Source organism: Diabrotica undecimpunctata, chromosome 5 (genome assembly GCF_040954645.1).
Source record: "Diabrotica undecimpunctata isolate CICGRU chromosome 5, icDiaUnde3, whole genome shotgun sequence".
Lineage (NCBI taxonomy): Eukaryota > Metazoa > Arthropoda > Insecta > Coleoptera > Chrysomelidae > Diabrotica > Diabrotica undecimpunctata.
This window is the reverse complement of record NC_092807.1, coordinates 157,912,845-157,933,026: the sequence shown is the minus strand read 5'-3', so window position 1 is coordinate 157,933,026 and position 20,182 is coordinate 157,912,845. Positions and strand designations below refer to the sequence as shown.

The window sequence follows — 20,182 nt, the reverse complement described above, 5'->3', positions numbered from 1 at the left end:
TACTCGTTTATGCTTCTAAGTAACAGTTTTGTTTGACCTGTGAATAACATAGCATATTATATATGTTTCGTTTGAAGCTAAATGTCCACCTGTGTCAAACTCCCGGATTATTCGGAGAGATTTAAGGATAAAGACCTCTAGTTTTGTGGCTGCAAAGCAAAGAAACGATCCATCATGTCATAACTGTCGCAAGTCTCTTACTACATACAACTTTTTGTTCTGACAGCTTACTTACTCGATTAGGAAGAATATTACGACTGCTTTTTGTTACCACTGGCAACTCCAGATTCAAATTAGCTATCAATATTTTGAATAATTCTTGTTTCTTTCAGCATTTTTCATATTACATACATATTTCAATTCATTAATACTTAGTTCATTAATTTCGGCTTGTTTTGCTGTCCTTTTATACTTAACTGGTCCGGTATTGTAGCAGTAACCTAACTGGTCCGGTATTGTAGCAGTAACCTAACTGGTCCGCGTGGTCTGCGAGACTACTGTTTCCAAGAAAGCAAAAAAACACACAAAATTTTTTTTTATTAAAAATACATGTTACAAATATACTCTGATATTTTATATAAAAACGAAAGTCTTGGATATTTGTTAAGAAAAAAAATTTTTAAATAAAACTGAAATCTGTACAAATATTTGTGAAAAAAGTACATAGTTTTGGAAAGTAAATAAAATAAAATATAAAAAACAACAGGAAAAAAATGTATTGCTAGGAAAAATGTTCAAACTACACACGAAATAAAAAACTAGGTAAAATAAAAATAGATCAAAAATGTTTGTTTCCAGCATCAGTCACACTTTACCATTTTATATTCAATTTTTACATAATGGTTTTGTACATCCCAAATAAACAGGCCTTTTGCAACGCAAGCACAGGTATTTTGTCATCCTGCGCTTTCTACTAGGACATAAACTGCAATCTTACGAAGGATTAGATATAACGCGTAGATCGACTTGCCTGTGGGGCGGTTCCAATTGCAAATACGAAAGAATTAAAAATATTGAATCGTATGTCAGACGACGCCGGACCAGTTAAGGGTTAAAATGAAATATGTAATGCTATTTTCAGTGGAGCTGTTCCCCCTTTTTTTAACTGCCCAACATTAAATTCCTTACGTCATTACTGGTCTTATAGTATGGCAGGTCTTATAGAATTTTCCCTCAGTTTCTAGATCCTAGTCGTAGGTACTCAAAACTATTCATCATCATCATTGGTGCTACAGCCCTATAAAAGAGCCTCGACCTTCCCAAGTCTATTACGCCAGTCAGTTCTATCCATTGCCAACTGTTGCCAGTTTGCTGCGCCTATTTGTCTACCACCCTCATCTACACCATCCCTCCATCTGAGTTTTGGTCTACCCCTACTTCTACTTCCCACAGGTTGTGACATAAGGATTCTTCTAGGAGGGTTGTTCTGCTGTGATCTTGCCAGATGTCCTGCCCATCTTAGTCTTCCTATTTTTATAAAGGATACTACGTCTTTACCACCAAATATATGTTTATATTTGTGATATATCTCTTAGTTGTACCTCCTTCTCCAAACACCATTTTCACAGATGCCACCAAATATTCTTCTCAAGATCCTTCGTTCAAAGATAAGCAGGAGATTTTCATCTGCCTTGGAAATGGTCCATGTCTCCGACCCATATGTCAACACTGGTTGTATAAGGGTTTTGTATATGGTTATTTTTGTTTTTTGGTTTAAGTTTCTGCTTCTCATATGTCTACTCATTTATATTTCCTTAATATATATTTATTTATAAATTTTTTATTTATATTTATAGAACTGTTTTTTTTTCAGTCCTGCAAAGTATGCAACAAAACATTTGCCAATGTTTACCGTCTCCAAAGACACATGATTAGTCATGATGAAAGCGCAGTTCTTAGAAAATTTAAATGCACGGAATGTGACAAGGCGTTCAAATTTAAGCATCACCTTAAAGTAAGTTTTATTTGCACCTGATACCCTTTCTACGAATGTCAATACCTATTTATATATATATATATATATATATATATATATATATATATATATATATTGTGACGATTGGGGTTTATAGAAAATAATTTATAAGTTATATACTACATAATATTAGATATTTGGTTGTTTTAAATAAGTTATATACTAGAGAATTTAATAAAAATATATTTATGTGAGGGCATTTTTAATAAATTAGCATATAATAATTGTAAAAAGTTGTATTTTAATATTGTAAATATATATAAGTGAGCCATGTGCTTAGGCAACCAAAAATACTCTCGGAGATTGACAGATATTTATACTCTGAAGTGACGTTTAAGAATATTTACGAATATAAAGTGGGTTATAATAATATATTGTTTGAAATGTGTATTTTATTAAATTAGAATGTTAAGTTACCAATTTAATTATATATTCTGATCTGAAAAGCCTAAATGTAAACAAAATTATTAATAGAAAAGAATGGAATTCTCTGGATCTCTGGAGATGGCCATGTTTGCGAAATGGTTTGTTCCAGAAAATTCAGACAAGTATTTGATAGAACAAATTGGAACATGATCTATTACGAGATGGTTCTAGAAATCCAAAAACATATAAATACCCGTGATTTGGATTCAAGATGGCAGTTTTTGAAAGTTTTTAGTCAGAAAAGTTTTAGATAGTGCAGTCAGAAGAGTTTTAAGAAGTTTTTGGCAGTTTTTAGTTAGAAGTCAAGCAGTTTATTCTGAAAGTTAGTAGAAGATAGACACAATTAATTAGTGAAGTCAATTGTTCACAGTTTTAGTAAATCATTCAAGCAGTTTATAAGAAATATGAAAGTTAGTTGGAGATAGTCCAATTGTTTAATATAGTGAGTTAAATGAAGATTAAAAATTATGCATATAATTTAATGCACATTTATAATTATACACAAATAATTATCGAAGATAAAAAAAGGTATATTGGAAGAAATTAAATTATATTATGGTTGGAGATTAGTATAAATCAACTTATAATAATTGGATATTGGTATATTGAAAAGAAGAATAAATATAAATGCTGTTTGCTGGTTTGGTTGGTGGTGTATAAATGCTGGTGAAGAAAACTATATCTTAAATTGGTAGAAGCTGATAATTGCAAAAAGGAAATTTCACAAAAACAAGGATAACCGAAGTACGAAGACTTTCAGTGGTGATTAGAATATATATAGTGGAAAACAGTTCATTTAGGCATTCAGTGAAAGAAAGGTACAAAATTTTGTTAATATAATTTAGTTAGTGTCATAACAATTTCAATTTTGAAGATAGTTTGTTTAAATTTTAGATTGTCTATAGAATTTAATTAGTTTTATAAGAATATCAGTTTAAAGATAGTTTATTTTAAATTTACATTGACTAGGTTAGATATATATGTGTGTTTCATAATAGTTATAATAAAGACAATTTAAAAAAGTACTTACAAACTAATTCTTTGAGAACCGCGATAAAAACCCTATATATTATAATATTAAAAATACTCATTGCTCATAATTCAAACAAAAAACACATCATAACAATATATATATATATATATATATATATATATATATATATATATATATATATATATATATTTATATTTTTAAGTATTAAAACTCTTTCTAATAATTATCACTAAATCTTTTTTGTCTATTGATTAAACAACTGTTAAATGGAGTGATTTTTTTTTAGAATGATTTTTATTCGCAATAATTAATATTTACGTAAGATTTGGTTTTAAGTGTTACTTTGTTTTTAGGAACACATTAGAATCCACAGTGGAGAGAAGCCCTTCGAATGCGGCAACTGCGGCAAACGTTTTTCCCACTCCGGATCCTATTCTAGTCACATGACATCGAAGAAATGTCTAGTAATGAATGTTAAGTTAGGACGAACTAGAGCTCCGCCAAATAGTTCCTTATTAGATAAGAATACTCAACAAAATTTGAGAGGACCAAAGAGGCCCAATATTAGTCCCATTAACAATAACATCACAACCAGTCCCAATCACAACTCCTATTTACCTATCCTTCCCAAATATCCGGAAGCAGCTGCTGCTTTTCTACAGTCCTCTCTTGCTGGAAACCCCAGTATTCCCCCCTTCTACTTGGCGCCTCCTAGTCTTTTAAATACACATCCTATTAGCCATTACTCAATGCCTTCATTGAGCCATCTTTTGGAACAGCTTCAGCAGCAACACCAGCAACAGCAACAGAGCCAGAGTCCAATGAGGCCATCTTTTATTGAAAACTGTGATAGTCCTAGACAAACAGAAACGAATCCTAACTTCGAGAATTCCAGTAACCATTCTGAAAACAACGATCATCGTCCGCCTTCAAATGCTTCCGAGAGTGGCGATTTAGTGATGGACGAAGACGCAGAAATAGACAACGAAACAAAAACCCAAAATGAAAATCAAACTAATACTGGTGACTTAGAAGCTGTGAAAAGAATATTAGAAACTGTAAATGCAACAGTTACCAAAGAACTATTACAAGCTAATATGCAGAAAATAACCTCAGATAGTTCTAGTGAATGTCATAGTGTCGCTTCAGTTCACTCCCCGAAACCAACTGCAAAATGTAGTACTTGCAAAAAATTATTCGATACTCAGCAACATCTAGAACAACATGAATGTGAAGATATTAAAAGTGAGGGCCTTGCCGCAAAATTAGAAGGTGCGTTTACAACAAAATCAGAAGATGCTCAAAATGGTAGCATTAGTGGAGAAGACCAAGAGTATGAAAGAAATTACAACACAAACGACGAATTAGATTCCGAATCTTTTGCAACAACAGATCACGTCTCAGAAGATGGAAGAAAAGTTAGAGTTCGATCTCTCATTTCCGATGAACAGCTCAAAGTTTTAAAAGACAACTACAAATTGAATCCTAGGCCAAAACGAGAAGACTTGGAAAAAATTGCATCAAGTATAGGTTTTCCTGTTAGGGTAGTGCAAGTGTGGTTCCAAAATACACGAGCTAGAGATAGGAGAGAGGGAAAATTAATTCAAGTTCCGTACAGTCCATTACCAACCTCACCTCGGTTTAATTTACCACCAAAACCCCCTGTAAGCGTGTCTCCAAATCAGTACATCTGTGAACAACCTCTAGATTTGTCGATCAAGAGAGATGTTACATCACCGGAATCTTCACCGTCTAGTTCACCCTGTAGGCCGTCTTCAGACACCAACGACGAAGTAGTTAATCTTAGCAGGAAAAACTCAAGAAGCCCTACACCGTACTTGCCCTTTCAAAACCACTACCACAACTCCAATTCTTCAGAACCTCGACAATCTCCATCACCTTTAGAATTAAACAGCAGTCGGTTAGCACAGATTTTAGCTCAACCTTCCCATAAACTCTCATTGCCAGGTATGGGATTAGTTCCTATGGACCAGCTAATGCAATTCGGAGGTACTGATCTTCCTAGTCTTTCGCAGTTAATAAGCAGTAGGATATCCAATATGAGCCCAAGTGAAAAAAGAGCCTGGGTAGAAGGCCGGGACCTTACTAATGATATGACTGAGGATGAGTTATCCCAAGCTACGAAAAGAAGCAAAATATCTCAATTTGTATTTAAGAGTCTTGGAAGTCCAGTTTTGGGAAATCAGGAGTTAGAAGCAGAGGGACAGTTCACTTGTGATCAGTGTGACAAGGCGTTTTCCAAACAGAGCTCACTGGCCAGGCATAAATATGAGCACTCAGGTATGTTAAATATGTATACATAATTATATATTAGAAGTATGGTAAATTTGGTCTTATTTTTAAAATGGTCGCTTGCATATTATTTACAGTACGCTTGACGTACTTTGTGGAATGTATAGATCTAGTTTTGCGTGGTTGTAACTCCAGTGGCATTTTTTTTTATTTATTTTTTCTTTCAAAGTGCCAACCAAAGTCATTTTTCGGTGAAGAAACTCTTGAGACAAAAAAATAACTGGTGTACCACTTATTTGTGGTCAAATTTCGCTTAGAACTTTTAAAGGGCTTTCTTTGACACTTTCCTCATCGACTAGAGATCGCGCAAGAGTTTTCACAATATTTTTCTTTGGGATCTCTTGGCAAATTTACTTAAACTAGGATGTATATTCCACACCATATTTACATCGAGACTTGTAAACGTAGGCTCTTTTTCTATTTCTACGTTCATTTGATGATCTCATACTCTTTAAAATATTTTGTTATCACGTTCCTGCTCTGAAGTGGAATCATGGCGACTGTATTTAATACATTCATTTTCAGATTCTTCCATCATTGTTCTGGCTATTTCCTCTATCTCATCACTAGTAAGTTTTTTCCTATAATTGTATGGTAGGTCAGACCTAAAATTAATAATTAGAGCATAATAAACTATACTTTCACCTTATTATTCGCCCCGGTAACGAAAAAATTATTGTTACTTATATAGTGCATGTAGTAGCACAATATAAACATGCATCTTAAGGGTTAAGATAAAGATTTTGTTTCTTAGTTGAACGGCAGTTTGTTTATTTGTATGATTCTATTACTTGTACCAAATTAATTGTTTATAAAATTTATGTTTCTGTTCCAGGTCAACGTCCCCATAAGTGCGACGAATGCCCTAAAGCTTTCAAACACAAACATCACCTTACCGAACACAAACGTCTCCACAGCGGAGAGAAGCCTTTCCAATGCAGCAAATGTCTCAAGCGATTCTCTCATTCAGGATCTTACAGCCAGCACATGAATCATCGGTATTCCTACTGTAAACCTTATAGAGAGTAATTTATTGTATATAACAAATTTAAAATTAGCTTTGGACGCTAATTTTTTGATATTCTTTACCGTTGAGAAATCATAAACTGGATATTTTTAAAGAGACGTTTGGGTCTCTAGAGGAATGTGACCAAATTTGAATTCTATACATTGTGATAATGGCTGCAAGTTGTTGACTAATCAGAATACAGAACACGGTTATATCTGATGTTACTCGAGGATGTGAACTTATTGACATCTCTAAATTTCTAATGACTCCTAAGTAATGCAAGGCATATTTAATTTGTTCATAAAATGGCGTCTATTTTTGTATAGTGGTAAAAATATTGAAGCATTTTTGTCAAAATATTGTTTTTTAGAACAAATCGGAAATTAAGAATATACTACCAAAAACTTAAAAAACCGAAAATATCGAACTGTCTTTTCTATAAGAATATATTGTTTTGAGGTTATGGTGACATTTTAATTAAGTTTTAAATACATAATATTCCTCTTCTGCAAGTTTCATCTCTATTACGTAGACTGGCAAACTTTCGAAGAAATTGTTTTAAAATTGTTATATTTAGCTAAAAAAATTGTTTTTTAGGACAATTCTTTTTTATGGAAATTAAGAATACACTATTTTGAGGTTATGGTAACATGGAAACACTTTCATCAAATTTTACAATACATATTCCTCTTCTGTAAATGCCATTTCAATTACGTAAATTGGCCAACTTTCGAATCAACTGCTCTAAAAGGTTACATGTAACTGCAAACTGGAATCATGGCATTCTATTAGTATCGTTAGGCAAGTTATTCGTCTTCCTGGATTTCTGGATTCACCAAAAGAGTAATAATTTTTAAAGCTAAATAATTTACAATTTAATTCGACGCAAAAACATATTTTTGCACTGATTGTTCAGGCAAATATATATGCCAATGTAAAATATTTAACAACTGAAAAAGATAATTTATGCTTTCAGAGAAGTTTTATTCTTCAATATTTCATATTTCATCTCATATATTCAATCTCAACACATTTACGTCTTCTGGAAGTGGTAAACAGTACTCATCTACAACCAAAACGACTTCTTGATTGGATTAAAAGCGGTAATCATCGAGAAAAATCTTCAGTTTATGGTTTAGAGAATACGTGGAGTCCCGGAGAAACCAAATTTAGGGAATAGATTGGATTTCAACCACTCAATAAATTTTATTATCGCCACTGTTATGGGCTGGTTAATTTTTTTAAACTATGGTGTAGTCAACCACTAGGAATCTTCTCTTTTATACGCCAAGTAGATTCTTCCCATTTAAAATTATTTTTTTAATCTGGGTCTATTTTTACGAATGTTTGCATTCAGGTTTGTTAAAAGTTGGGAGTAGTTCTCATTTAAAAAGATTTTTCTTAAACCGAGTTTATTTTCACGAATTTTTTCTGCATTCGGTTCCTCTAGTCGTTTTTCTAGTAAGGTTTTGCCTTTTTCAAGATATGTAATCATCAAAATTCCTTCCCATTTCAAAATATTGTCGATTGATAGCCTCGAGTATACGCCTATCTTCCATGCACTTTGTCGGTGATGGTTGCAAAGTTTGGATACCTTTAATGTGGAACATCATCTGCACTTCCCCAACAACCTTTAAACTTCGCTGCCCTGTTCACTTCATGGCGTACCTATACATATTTTGCTTGCTATTAAATCTTTATTTATGAGGCCATAAATTTGCAGCATACTCGATTTTTTCCTTTTTGAGCGGCACACGCACCCCAAATGCTTCCAAATCGACTGTCTACAGTCAACTGCTGCCTGGAACTGAAAGGACTACAATTTTATAAGGCTTCTACTAATATGTGTGCCAAAGTGAATCGAAAATCACGTGACCTTCGTGTAATGCTGCGGTCTTTGGGCGAGAACGATAACTTATGTCCTACAGTAGCTCTGACAACATAACCTCAACGAATTCTTAAACTCTATTATTAAAAATTTCTATCCAAAAGACTGAAACTAAAAAGGTCTGTGTAAGAAATATTTTTTATATAAACATTGCAATATGATTACTCTTGTACAGAAATAGACTTAGCTGAGCTTAGCTTGACTACAGCACACAGATTTTGAGCAAATGTCTTATTGTTTTGTATTGATTTATATGTTATGATTTATGAACCCGACTCTTTTAGCGTAACATAATGACTTAACATAATAACACTACTCAACATAAACTATAGACTATATTTTGTTCTAACCATTAAGTAGCGAAGATTGACATGCTTCTACAAACATATACAATCCTGAGTATAATAATTATATTTCCGCAACATATTACAACTTTGCGAAATGTCTACAGTTACAAATTTATTATATTTTCGTATAACAAAGTTACCTATACAACGTTTGTAGCCATATTCACTGGTTATAGGATTGTGGTGCCAAATACTATTAAGCTTTTACTTTCCTAATGATTACTTAAGTGATTAACTTATTTTAGAACATGGATAATACTCAGTCAGTTGATATTTCTCTATTACAAATTTATCTTTAAAATAATGTTACAATTGAAGAGCTTAATGTGAAACAATGACAAGTCTCCAAAAGGTAAAAGTGAGACTTTGAATGTTAAAAATATTATAAAATCCAGTAACAACTTTTGTTGTGATAGTTTAGATATGTCGATGCATCATGCCATATGGAACTATAGTTACAACAATATTAATAAAATTACTCCAAATTTGAGAAAAAAAGTCTTTATTTAAAAAAAAAATGTGGCTTGTTATATTATTACATTAATAATAAATACCCAAAATCTTATTTAATCAACTAGCTCGACGACCTCATCAGCAACATCAGGGCTGACATTCACTCGTAAACTATTGTATAAGGGATGATACACTGAAGGTAGGTAGAGTAACAATGATCTCACAATTTCGAGTTTCTTATTTGCAATCCGAATTGGCCCAATATACTTCCGTTGTAAATCACATACAAAAGGCACATTTGGACGTCCCTTCTTGACAACAGTAACGGGGTTGTAGGTACCATTCACAGAATGCTTAACGTAAAATGCTTTTCTCGTATCACTCTTGAATAAAAAGGAAAAAACATTCGAAAAATCCAAAAATTGCTGGTCATCAGTGCAAGTACTCTTTTTAATGTTCTCTAAGAGTGGTTTTACATTGAGGAAATCTTCCTGCTTCATTACAGTTAAGTTGAAGAGCTTCTTTTTATTAGATTCTTTTATAATTTTATGCCACTCGGGAGAGTTCTAGCCGAGCATACTTTCTATAAGAGCCAAATCCCTGCCAGATGGAAGGTGAGTGTGTCCGTTGACTAAAAAATGGTGTATAATAGACTTAAATCTTTGTTCCTTTACTAGCTGGAACCATAAAGACGTTCAAAGCCAGTTTTTGTTTTGCCCGGAACAATTATCCGTGAATAAAACGAGATGTTCTACTTCACTTATCTTTGAGCTCAGAAATTGTATGAGTATTGATGCAATTTCATCACTCTTTATGCAACATTTTTCGTCTAGACAAACATATGACCAGCGTCTTCCGTACAATCATGGATTCCTAGATTACACACCCATATTTTCATTCAAGAAAAAGCAGGACCAGTGGTTAATTTGGAAATCGGTAACGCCTGCTGCAAGTCAAACGATATAACACATGTCTTCTTATTGCCTGAGCCTTACACTTGTGCAATTTAAGTCTTGTTGTTAATTCTCTATAATCTTTTTTTTCTGATTTTGCTGACTATTTGGATATTCATTGTCGCATGTCTTGCAAGTGTCTGATTTTGGCAACTTGAATCCTATATTATACTCGGTACAGAATACCTTACGGCAAGTATGCTCCTTAACTGGTTCAATTCCCGCTTCTTTACACTAAGGGGCCTATCGATCCGAATAGAGACTGACTATACTCATGTTATGGTCTAGGTAAACTTTATTCATGTTCTCTTGTCGACTGTAGTAACTTTGATACTTTGGAATCGAATGTATGTGGTTTTTAACACTTAGTATTCCCTAATCAGATATTTTCACACGGTTTGTATGCTTTCCTCTGTTATCTCTTTCTGGCACTAGATTTCCTTCTATCTTCTTGCAAACAATGTTATTTCCTCTGCCCTTAGAAGCTTGAAGTCCATGGATATTTAAAAATTATGTTTTACAAACACGTGTAGTTTCACCGTTAACATTAATGGAGTAGACTGCATTGCTCTTTCTATGCGATTCTTGATGTTTTTGCTTCTTTCGCCAGAACCTTTTCTTCTTAACAATATCTATACATCCGAATAAGTAGCTATTTTGTAACTCATGAACTAAGGTTTCAAAACTTGTTAAAAATATTGCTCTCTTAGCCCTGAAGCTTTTTCCTACACTTCTTAGTGCAACTGCAAGGCGGTCCCAATTCTCGACCAGACACATTTTTTTTTCGTTTTGTCGCTTACATATGGTTGCCCTAAATTTCTTCGAATGCTTCTTTTTGATCTTGGACGTTCATTTCTTTGTCTCCATCGACTTGTTGGAATTTTGTCAGGTGTGTTTGGTTTTGTCCTTTTTCTTGACGGACCTTGTTCATTATCCTACAACAAAATGCAATAATATAACAAGCCATGTCACAAACCACTACAATCATACTTTAATTTTGACTAGTAATAATGCGGCAATCCACATTTAACAAAAAAATTACATACCGCTGTATTTTCATCACTTGAGTCACTTCTATATTGTACATCGTCAGGATCACGGTCACTGTCACAACGTCGACTCAACTTCAGTATTTTTCCTGCTAGAATGGTCAAAACTCACAGAAATATCCGAATCGCTTCCGCCCATGTTCGCCATTTTGATGTGACTTGTCATTATGTCGAGTAGATAGACAATAGTGTTACCATAGGTTTATCACGCCATCTATTAACGAAGGGCTGAAATCAATTTTTAGTGGCTTGTTATACTATTACTATAGCATTAACTCTTTTTGAACTCATGTGTGGCTTGCCATTATTTTACATTAAGCCCTTCAATTCAAGGAGTGCCGAATTTCCTTATGACTTTATTCAAGGTTTAACTACAAATTTCATCAACTTACGTTTTGATTTACGAAACTCAAAATGACTGATTTCTATCCATTGGTTCTCCTGTAATCTTTAACTTTTTCTGTGACTTGTAAATAACTTGTCTGGTACCTGTACAACAATACTCATAGTATACAGTGGAACAGTGCCAGTAAAAATCCAGGTCTTCCACCACTTTAAATAGTCAGTGGTGTAGCAGGCAATGGGGCACCAAGGCAATTGTTATATGAAAAAATTTAGTCATTACGTGCAATTGAATATGAGTTACCATATTTAGTAGAGTATAATATTGAAAAAGTTTGTGATTGGAAAATTTCAGATATTATTTTTTTAATATTTGCCATAAAATGTAGATATTGTAAGATATTATATTATTGCTTTATTGAAAGTGCCATATACTTCGAAAGTAAAATTGTATAGCCTACATGTAGATATATTTTGGTTTCAACACATCGACTCGTAGACGTAAGTTGGTAACTTGCCTTTAGTTAACGGATATGGAATAATACTAATTACAAAAGTTATACCTCTACCTACCAGCAGCAATTATTACTATAACATCTAGCGCCATATTTGACGATATGTTTTGCTAAGTAACTGAGAGCAACATCTGTGGAATCGGAACAGTCCAGTAGTTTTAAAAAAAATGTAATTAATCATATTAATTTCGTGTTTTACTTATCTTTGATTCTGTTTACTAAGATGAATGATAATACCTGCCGTAATTTAACCAACGCCCCAACGTGACTCACCAAAATAAACGAGGAAAAGCCAAGGTACAGGAAGCTTGGTAACCACAAAACAAATTGTGACTGTAACTATAACTCCTTTGTAGAATCTGGCGAACTTCTCGACGGTTACTCCTTACCAATTCTATTAATACTTTCTCTATGTATAAGTTAAACTAAGTTAGAAAAAAGTACACGTTCTTAAATTGCTTTTTTTTATTGAGAAGTCTCCATTTCGTTGTAGGTTTGTAGACTGCCTCATTCCACTACGGATTGAGGATAGCTCATACCCTTAGTATTCAATCCTAACTTTTAAAGATATTTCATCATTAGTTCGTGTATTTCGTTATCTAATATCTTGTCTTAATCGAATAGTATCTTTCTGTTGATTCTAATAAAAAAATCTGAATAAGAAGTATAAGAAATGATCTATCTTAAGATTTTTATCTATCTCATTATTTACAAATAAAAATAAGATTTTCATGAATTACGTTGAAATAATTTTCTATAGCTGCACATTTAATTTAACGTGGTCTTGACGAAAGACCACGTGACCTCTACCAGGAGAGCATGTCGCTAGCCGGCTGACGATATATGCTCTGTCTCACACATCTGCATATTCAAGCAGTAGTCTCTCGATATGGTATAAGGTTTCACTTAAGAGAGTGGTTTGGCTGTACCACTAATGAATTATTCAGAACAGCAGTAAATAAAATTAGAATCGCCCTAATGATATCCAATCTCCGATAGGAGAGGCACTCAAAGAAGAAGAAGTCACTGAAATGACCTGTATTTTTGAATATTCTATATTCTATTTTTCTTAACGAATGACGTACCGTGGTTCAGATGTCAAATCTCCGGCGCAACTATTTAAAAACAACATTCAATTCAATATTAAATCGTGTATGTTCAGTTATTTGACTTCAGGCACTGTTCTCTTCATTCCTTAAGCTCTTGCGATCCAGAGTCTTCATTTGGTCTGCTTATCTTGTTGGAGATCTACCTCTTAAGTACACAAATCTGTCTACTACTTTGAAATTCGACTGTCATTTCGACTTCCTCCGCTGCTAGTATAAGTGTGCCATCTGGGTGCCATTCGTCTAGTACTTTTCTCATTATATATTCAAAATATATGTTGTACAATAATGGTGATAGTATGCAGTCCTGTCTAGTTCCCTTTTCAGTTTTGAACGCTTAACCAGTTAGGTTAATTAGCTCGTTAGGTACTTCCATATTTCCCATTATATTCCAGAGAGGATCCCATTTTACTGCATTGAAATCCCTTGTGTAATCTACGAAACAGAGCAGCATTGGTATATTGTGTTCTCATGGCTTTTTCTATTATTTGTCTGTTGTTTAATATCTACTCACGCATTGGTACTTTCTCTGGTACAAGTCCGCATTATTCTTTGGCTGCTCTGGAAGCAGAAAGTTTAGCAGTATTTTACTTGCATGAAGAATAAGGACAATGGTTATGTAATTGCTGCATATGGTTAGTGATCTTTTTTATGGATAGAGATTTATCCGCACCACTCATCAGGCCATTCACCTGTGATCCATATCATTGGCACACTCTGCAGATATCCAGTATTACATCTATGCCAATCTCCGCTAATATGCCGTCTATCTATGGGAATTTTTTGTTTATTAGTTGGTTGAGTTCTTTACTTGTGTTCATAAAATGATTTCCTCTACCTCTTTGACTGCATCTGTTGAAGTGTCTTTGTATAATTCTGAGTAGTAATTATTGCAGGTTTTTATGTCTGTACTACAGACACTGTAATAGTCTACAATGAAGTTATTTTGAACACCTTCTTTATCATTACTTGTTTATTAGTTTTGTAAAATTGTAATTTAAAGTTTAGATATCATTTTATTGCTTCAGATTTTTAAATAAACAACAGAATTTGAATTACGAGTAACAGCTCAGGCGATCTTAATGCTGGATGGAAAATTTATAAGACTCTTTTGTAATTAATATTATTTTATCAATTCTTAGATTATAAATTATATATATGTAAACAGTACAATAAGAGGCAAAGAAGCCTTTGCATCGAGGTGTTACATGACAATACGTAGAGAGTTCATAGTTTTCAACAATACAATGAATACAATGGTGCAAGTCGTTACTTTTATAAGCATTTATTTAAAGAAAGATATTTACGGCATCGATAACATTTGTAGCCTCTTAAACTCCAAACTTGAACATAAAGAATTAACTGAGGTTTTTGTAATTTTCCTTAAAAAATATATATTAATCTACGAATAAGTTAATACTTTTAAAATTTCTAAGTTTAAAAATTACAAATTTGATAAATTTTATATTAACAACTTACATAAATTTGACAAATTTTTAATTTACGAAATTTGTCAAATTTATGTTCTATTGGACACAGTATTAATTGGAGAAACTTAACTCAAGTTGCGCGATTTTAAGAGACTGCAAATGTACATCGAAGTCAGAAAAATATTTCTAGTTAACGGTGTATTTGTTACCAATCAGATGTTTTAGAAGTATGTTTAAATATAAGTAGAAGGCTCTTTTGAAAATTTTATTATATATGAACAATTTTATTTACATTAATTTTATATTATTGTCCATATTTATTTTTTTGTACATAGTTTACCATTTTTATACGTGCAATGTGATACGAGGAAGTTCAAAGAAGGTATAAGTTATAAGTATAGATAAAACGTACTCATATATTGTTGTTATTCCCTTTTTTTGTTATCTTTTAGTAAGAACATGATTTCTGAATCTTTACAAAGCTCATTGAATAATTTAAGACCGGTATCTTACTGTTTACTACTACTGATAATGTTGGTGGACACATTTATTTGGTCTTATTTTCTGTATATGTATAATATGAGATTCATGTGTAAATTTTCTTTACGTGTACAATTCATTAAGGGGTTACATAATGTCTTGTACATTCAAAAAATGGATTTTTATTTTTTTTTATTCCATATGAAAGAATATTACTTCAGAATACGCATATCAAATTTGAAGTAAATTTGAGCATTATTACCAGAGTTAGAGTGATTTGAACTGCGCGATCGCTATGTGCACTTGAACGCGTTTTTCTCGAAACCTTTGTTTTTCCGTGTGGTAGAACGAATCGACCGATTTTGCTGAAACTTTGCACAGTTCATCTTTTCTCGATTCTCGATAGATCGACACGTTCTTGTTTTATACGAAAAAAATGCTTTAAATACGATGACAATCGCAAAAATAATAAATAATACGAGACGAAAATTCATTCAAACTTATTTCAAAAGTTTATATTTCATTTTTTTTTTAATTCTTTCGTCCAATGAGGAAACGATGTTTTCCTGCTAAATTGTGCAAAGAAATCATGCCTACCACTCGGAAAAATAAAGTTTCGGAAAAACGCGTTATAAAGTTTTTTAAACTGACAGCTCACGTACCGACCGCCCAGTATTCAAATTTCTATAACTCGGGTAATATTGCCCAAATTTACTTCAAATTTGGTGTGAATACTCTTGAAGTACTATACTTTCATATGGAATAAATAAGAATAAGATTTTTTTTAAAATAAAAGACCTATATAACCCGTTAAATGTGTGCGGTTTTTGAAATATCTGCACAATCCGCACAAATGCACATTTTTTTATGTTCCGTTTGTGATTGTAACGCTTTGAACTAGAACCAGAACATAGAGCTTTATATTTTCTCGCATATACAGATAGCAATATCACATCTAAGATATAATCCATCGTTATACAAAAAAAAATGCAAATAATGGTCGATATGTTACAGTAAATAAGTAAAAAACGTGCAAAAAATGATATTGATAAAGCAACTCCTGTAAATTGTCCAAAAAATATTGGACAAACATGGAGAACCTTTTAGAAACTCGTACTAAAGCATATCTAATTATTAAAATTCACAATAAACCGATACTTCAAGCATTTGTTAAATAATAATAAATAAGACTTATAAATTATCAAACAATAGCTTCACCAACAATCACAACTTCTTAAATATAGCTTGAGACTTTCCGATTTTGTCTTCTCTCGTTTTGTCATTTCTTCTGAAAATGGAACGTTCCGCTGTCTTAATTACTCCTTCACTTCGTCTTTTTTACACCCCATAGTGGGACATTTTTGAATTTGGACATTGTGATATGGTGCATTGATTATAAACAATACACTAAGGGCTGGTATATTAGGAATAATTTTTTCATGAATCTACTATTTATAATTATTATGGTTCATTTAGAATGAAAAGTCGGGAACATGAATAGTCGGGAGATTATCGCTGTGATAATCTCCCGACTTAGTACCACTGGCTCATCCATCTAAAGCCATCCTCGTGACGTGTTTACCATAAATGTTGAATAAGTCAAGTGACAACACGTGTCAAGTGTCACCAGGTGCATTGGTGTGACCTTCTATTAAAATAGACCACAGATTGATACACAATCAAATGCCTTTTGGTAGTCAACGAAGCATATAATCATGAAATTCTCTAGACTTTTTAATGAGTTGTCTCAGGTTCAGGATTTGTTCCCGTGTACTTTTACCATTTACAAACCCCGCTTGTTCCTGAGGTATTTGGTAATGTAGATAGGTTCTTAATCTGTTTTTGATGATATGCAACAAAATTTTACTAGCCTGTGTTATTAGTGACAGTCTGCGGTAGTTTTCACATCTGGTAGTAGTCCCTTTTTTGTGTAGCGGGATATAAATTGAGGTACACCAATCAGATGGCCATTTTCCTGAATTCCAAACAGCGACACAGATAGAATGGATGATATGTAATCCTTTGTTACTTAGTAACTGTAGTATTTCACCTGGTATTGAATCAATGGTTTTCTGGGGTAGTCACAGGGCCACTGAATTTCTGCTGGTACCTCGCTATTTTTATATAGCTCGCTACAGTAGTTTCGCCATGTTTCCAATATTTCGCCAGTATCGGTCTTTAGATTACCTTTCTTATCTATTACAGACCACGTTTGAGATTTAAATTCTCTAGTAAAGAGTTTGATTCTCTGAAATAAATCACTCGGTTCGTTTCGACAGCCATGTTCCTCTATCTCTCTGCATATTTGAGAGATGTAATAAGCTTTGTCTTTGCGGCACTGTTTTCCGTTTTCTTTGGATAACGCCCTGTATTTATCGTCCTTTCTGCGTTGAATCGCAGTCCACGTATTATCGGATATCCACGGCTTAGGGCCCGTGTAAACCACTACCTCACATTCTTTTGCAGCCTCGATTATCTTATCTTTCAGCTTCAGCCCTTTGGACATTGGCTTGTGCAAACCTTCGGTGCTAATGTCTTTCCGGTTTTTGTCATGGGTATGAGGGGAATGAATATAAGTTTTAGCTATGTAAATTACGGACCAATTTATTTTCCTGTAATGTTCCTATTATAGCCCTAAGAAAAATTCTCTGAAACACATCAGGTTTTTCCATTAGGATTTTCCTGTTATTATTCGCTTTGCTCCATCGAAATCCCAAAAATTATTATTAAACTCTGTCAAAATTCTTGTCATCTTCTTTTATATCTTTTATTTAACGAGAGACCCGTTTTATAGTACTTAAACTAACTCCCGTTGCTAAGACAACACACCCTTGTACTTTTTTTTAACAGTAGTAGATGTTTTCGATAGTTTCTATAATATTGATTGGTATGTTTCTTTTATACAGTAGGTGTAAGACGTCTTCGACTTGGATGGATCGAAAGCCTTTGTCAGGTCTACAAAACATAGATATGGTGGTTTGTTGTACTCGATGGCCTTTTCTGCGATTTGTCTTAGTACAAATCAAGGTTAATAATTTAAAATCTCAAATCAATTGCAATAACAGCTCTTAGAAGAAAAAACAATATTTTTTTTACCAAACTATAGAATCTCTTCGCTTTCATCGATCACGAAATAATAATAAGTTTTTTTGCTGTTCACTGCGCATCGGAGGTGGAGCCCAATACCAAAACATGTGTCTCAACTCAAGCTATATTTGATGAGTAGTAAGTAATACTTTATAAGATCAGATAGTAAGATTTGAAACAGTTACTAAGGAGCTGTCGTTGGATTGTTCATAAATTTTTTCAAAATTTATCAAAACAGTTTTCAGTGTTTCGTATTTGTTTATTATATATATTGAAATTCTACATATTTGCTTATCTTTTCATTCTTTCCGTCCGAATTTTCAGCTTCGTTTTTCGACTATTCCTTTCCTGCAGTTTAAATTAATTTACCATTTTATCATTTTTTTTATTTGTTTAATAATTAGTGTTACAGTAAACCAATTTTACAAAAAAGAATGATAATTTTTTGAAAGTTGTATTTGAACTTCTTTAAAAATACAAATAATATATGAATATTGAATTTTTGCCAAATTTTAGAAAAGTAGTAAATGATTTTCAAAAGAGACCAAAAGTATTTGAGTCATTCCAAATTATGTACCTTAATGTATGATTTCCAGTGTGCAAGTTTCTATAATGTAAGATTTTTGACAATAATGTAGCTATTTGATATAAACTTATTTAGTACAGCTGTTAAATGAAAAAGTAGCATTTATCTAGAAATCTCAAAGGTATGTGAGAATTGGAGATATAAGAAAAATATATTATATATACAATTTATATTATGCATAAAAGTTTTAATAATTCTTAAGATACTCTATAAATTTCTGTGTATAGGTATATTCTGTAAATATTGAATGTTTTTCTCTTCCTCGTCTGAATGCTCTTTCCTTTTTCAGACAAGGGAGCTTGTCCTCGTATATAGAGTTTATCCATATTTAAATTTATTGATATCTTTTTATTTTTATATTAATATTTCTGCTTGACATTATTATATTAGATTTTTAGTCATTTTCTGTGCAAATTATATTTGCAGATTATTGTTGTGTGTAGTTTTTTGTTAATATATTGTATTTTTTATACATTGGCTAGTTTTACCAAAGAACTTGTAATATAATAAGCCATATATATAGTTTAAAGCTCGAATTTTGTTTATTTTTGTCATTTTTTATGTTTATATAAATGGTATTGTAAAAATGGTGATTATAACGAATGTCTGTGTAAATTCTATTAAAAAAGTTGAAGAATGTATTTTACTCAACCTAAATAAACTCATACCAAAAGTATTCAACCTTTTCTTATTCCTCCTAGCAACTTCTAATTTTAGACAATTATTTTTCTACTATTCGCTTTAAAATCTGACTGTAGAGATAAAACGTTGAACAAGACAGCCTTTGGAAAGCTACCTTTCATATTAACCAATCATAAATATCCGCAATAACTGAAAGGAAAAGCAAATCTCTTCGACCACTGGATCCAGTGATCAAATAGGAATGCCAAACATAGAAAGTGATAATGTCGAATATGGATAAATTAGTTTGAGCAGGTAAAGACTTAAGAATTGCCTTTTGGGTATCAAGGGTAGTTGTTGTAGATTACGTCCAATAATGCATTGTGATAACAAAAAAACTATTTGCGTATGTAAATCCGAAGACGTGACTTACGGGTAAAAAGCTATTGACAACAACGGTCGCAATGTATCCGTTTGATACGTGATTATATTTTTATAATTTATTTTTTCATTATGATTTAAAACAAATTGGAAAGGCAAATCACTAATGGTGAAGAACAACAAGGTTTTACAACAGATGCAGTATTCATAATAAAACAAATAAAAGA

At 32.6% G+C, this 20,182-nt stretch overlaps 1 protein-coding gene across 5 annotated transcripts in view; it reads left to right on the top strand.

Moving 5' to 3' along the window:
• Positions 1-19,623, top strand: part of zfh1 (Zn finger homeodomain 1) — a 557,667-nt gene extending 538,044 nt beyond the window's left edge. For all 5 annotated transcript variants that reach the window (XM_072533083.1, XM_072533087.1, XM_072533084.1 and 2 more), the window contains exons 3-5: positions 1,814-1,954; positions 3,749-5,696; positions 6,544-19,623. In XM_072533083.1, the coding sequence (XP_072389184.1) occupies positions 1,814-1,954; positions 3,749-5,696; positions 6,544-6,737 (2,283 nt within the window). In that variant the 3' untranslated portion in view covers positions 6,738-19,623. The remainder of the gene's footprint in view (positions 1-1,813; positions 1,955-3,748; positions 5,697-6,543) is intronic.
• Positions 19,624-20,182: the final 559 nt, after the last annotated feature.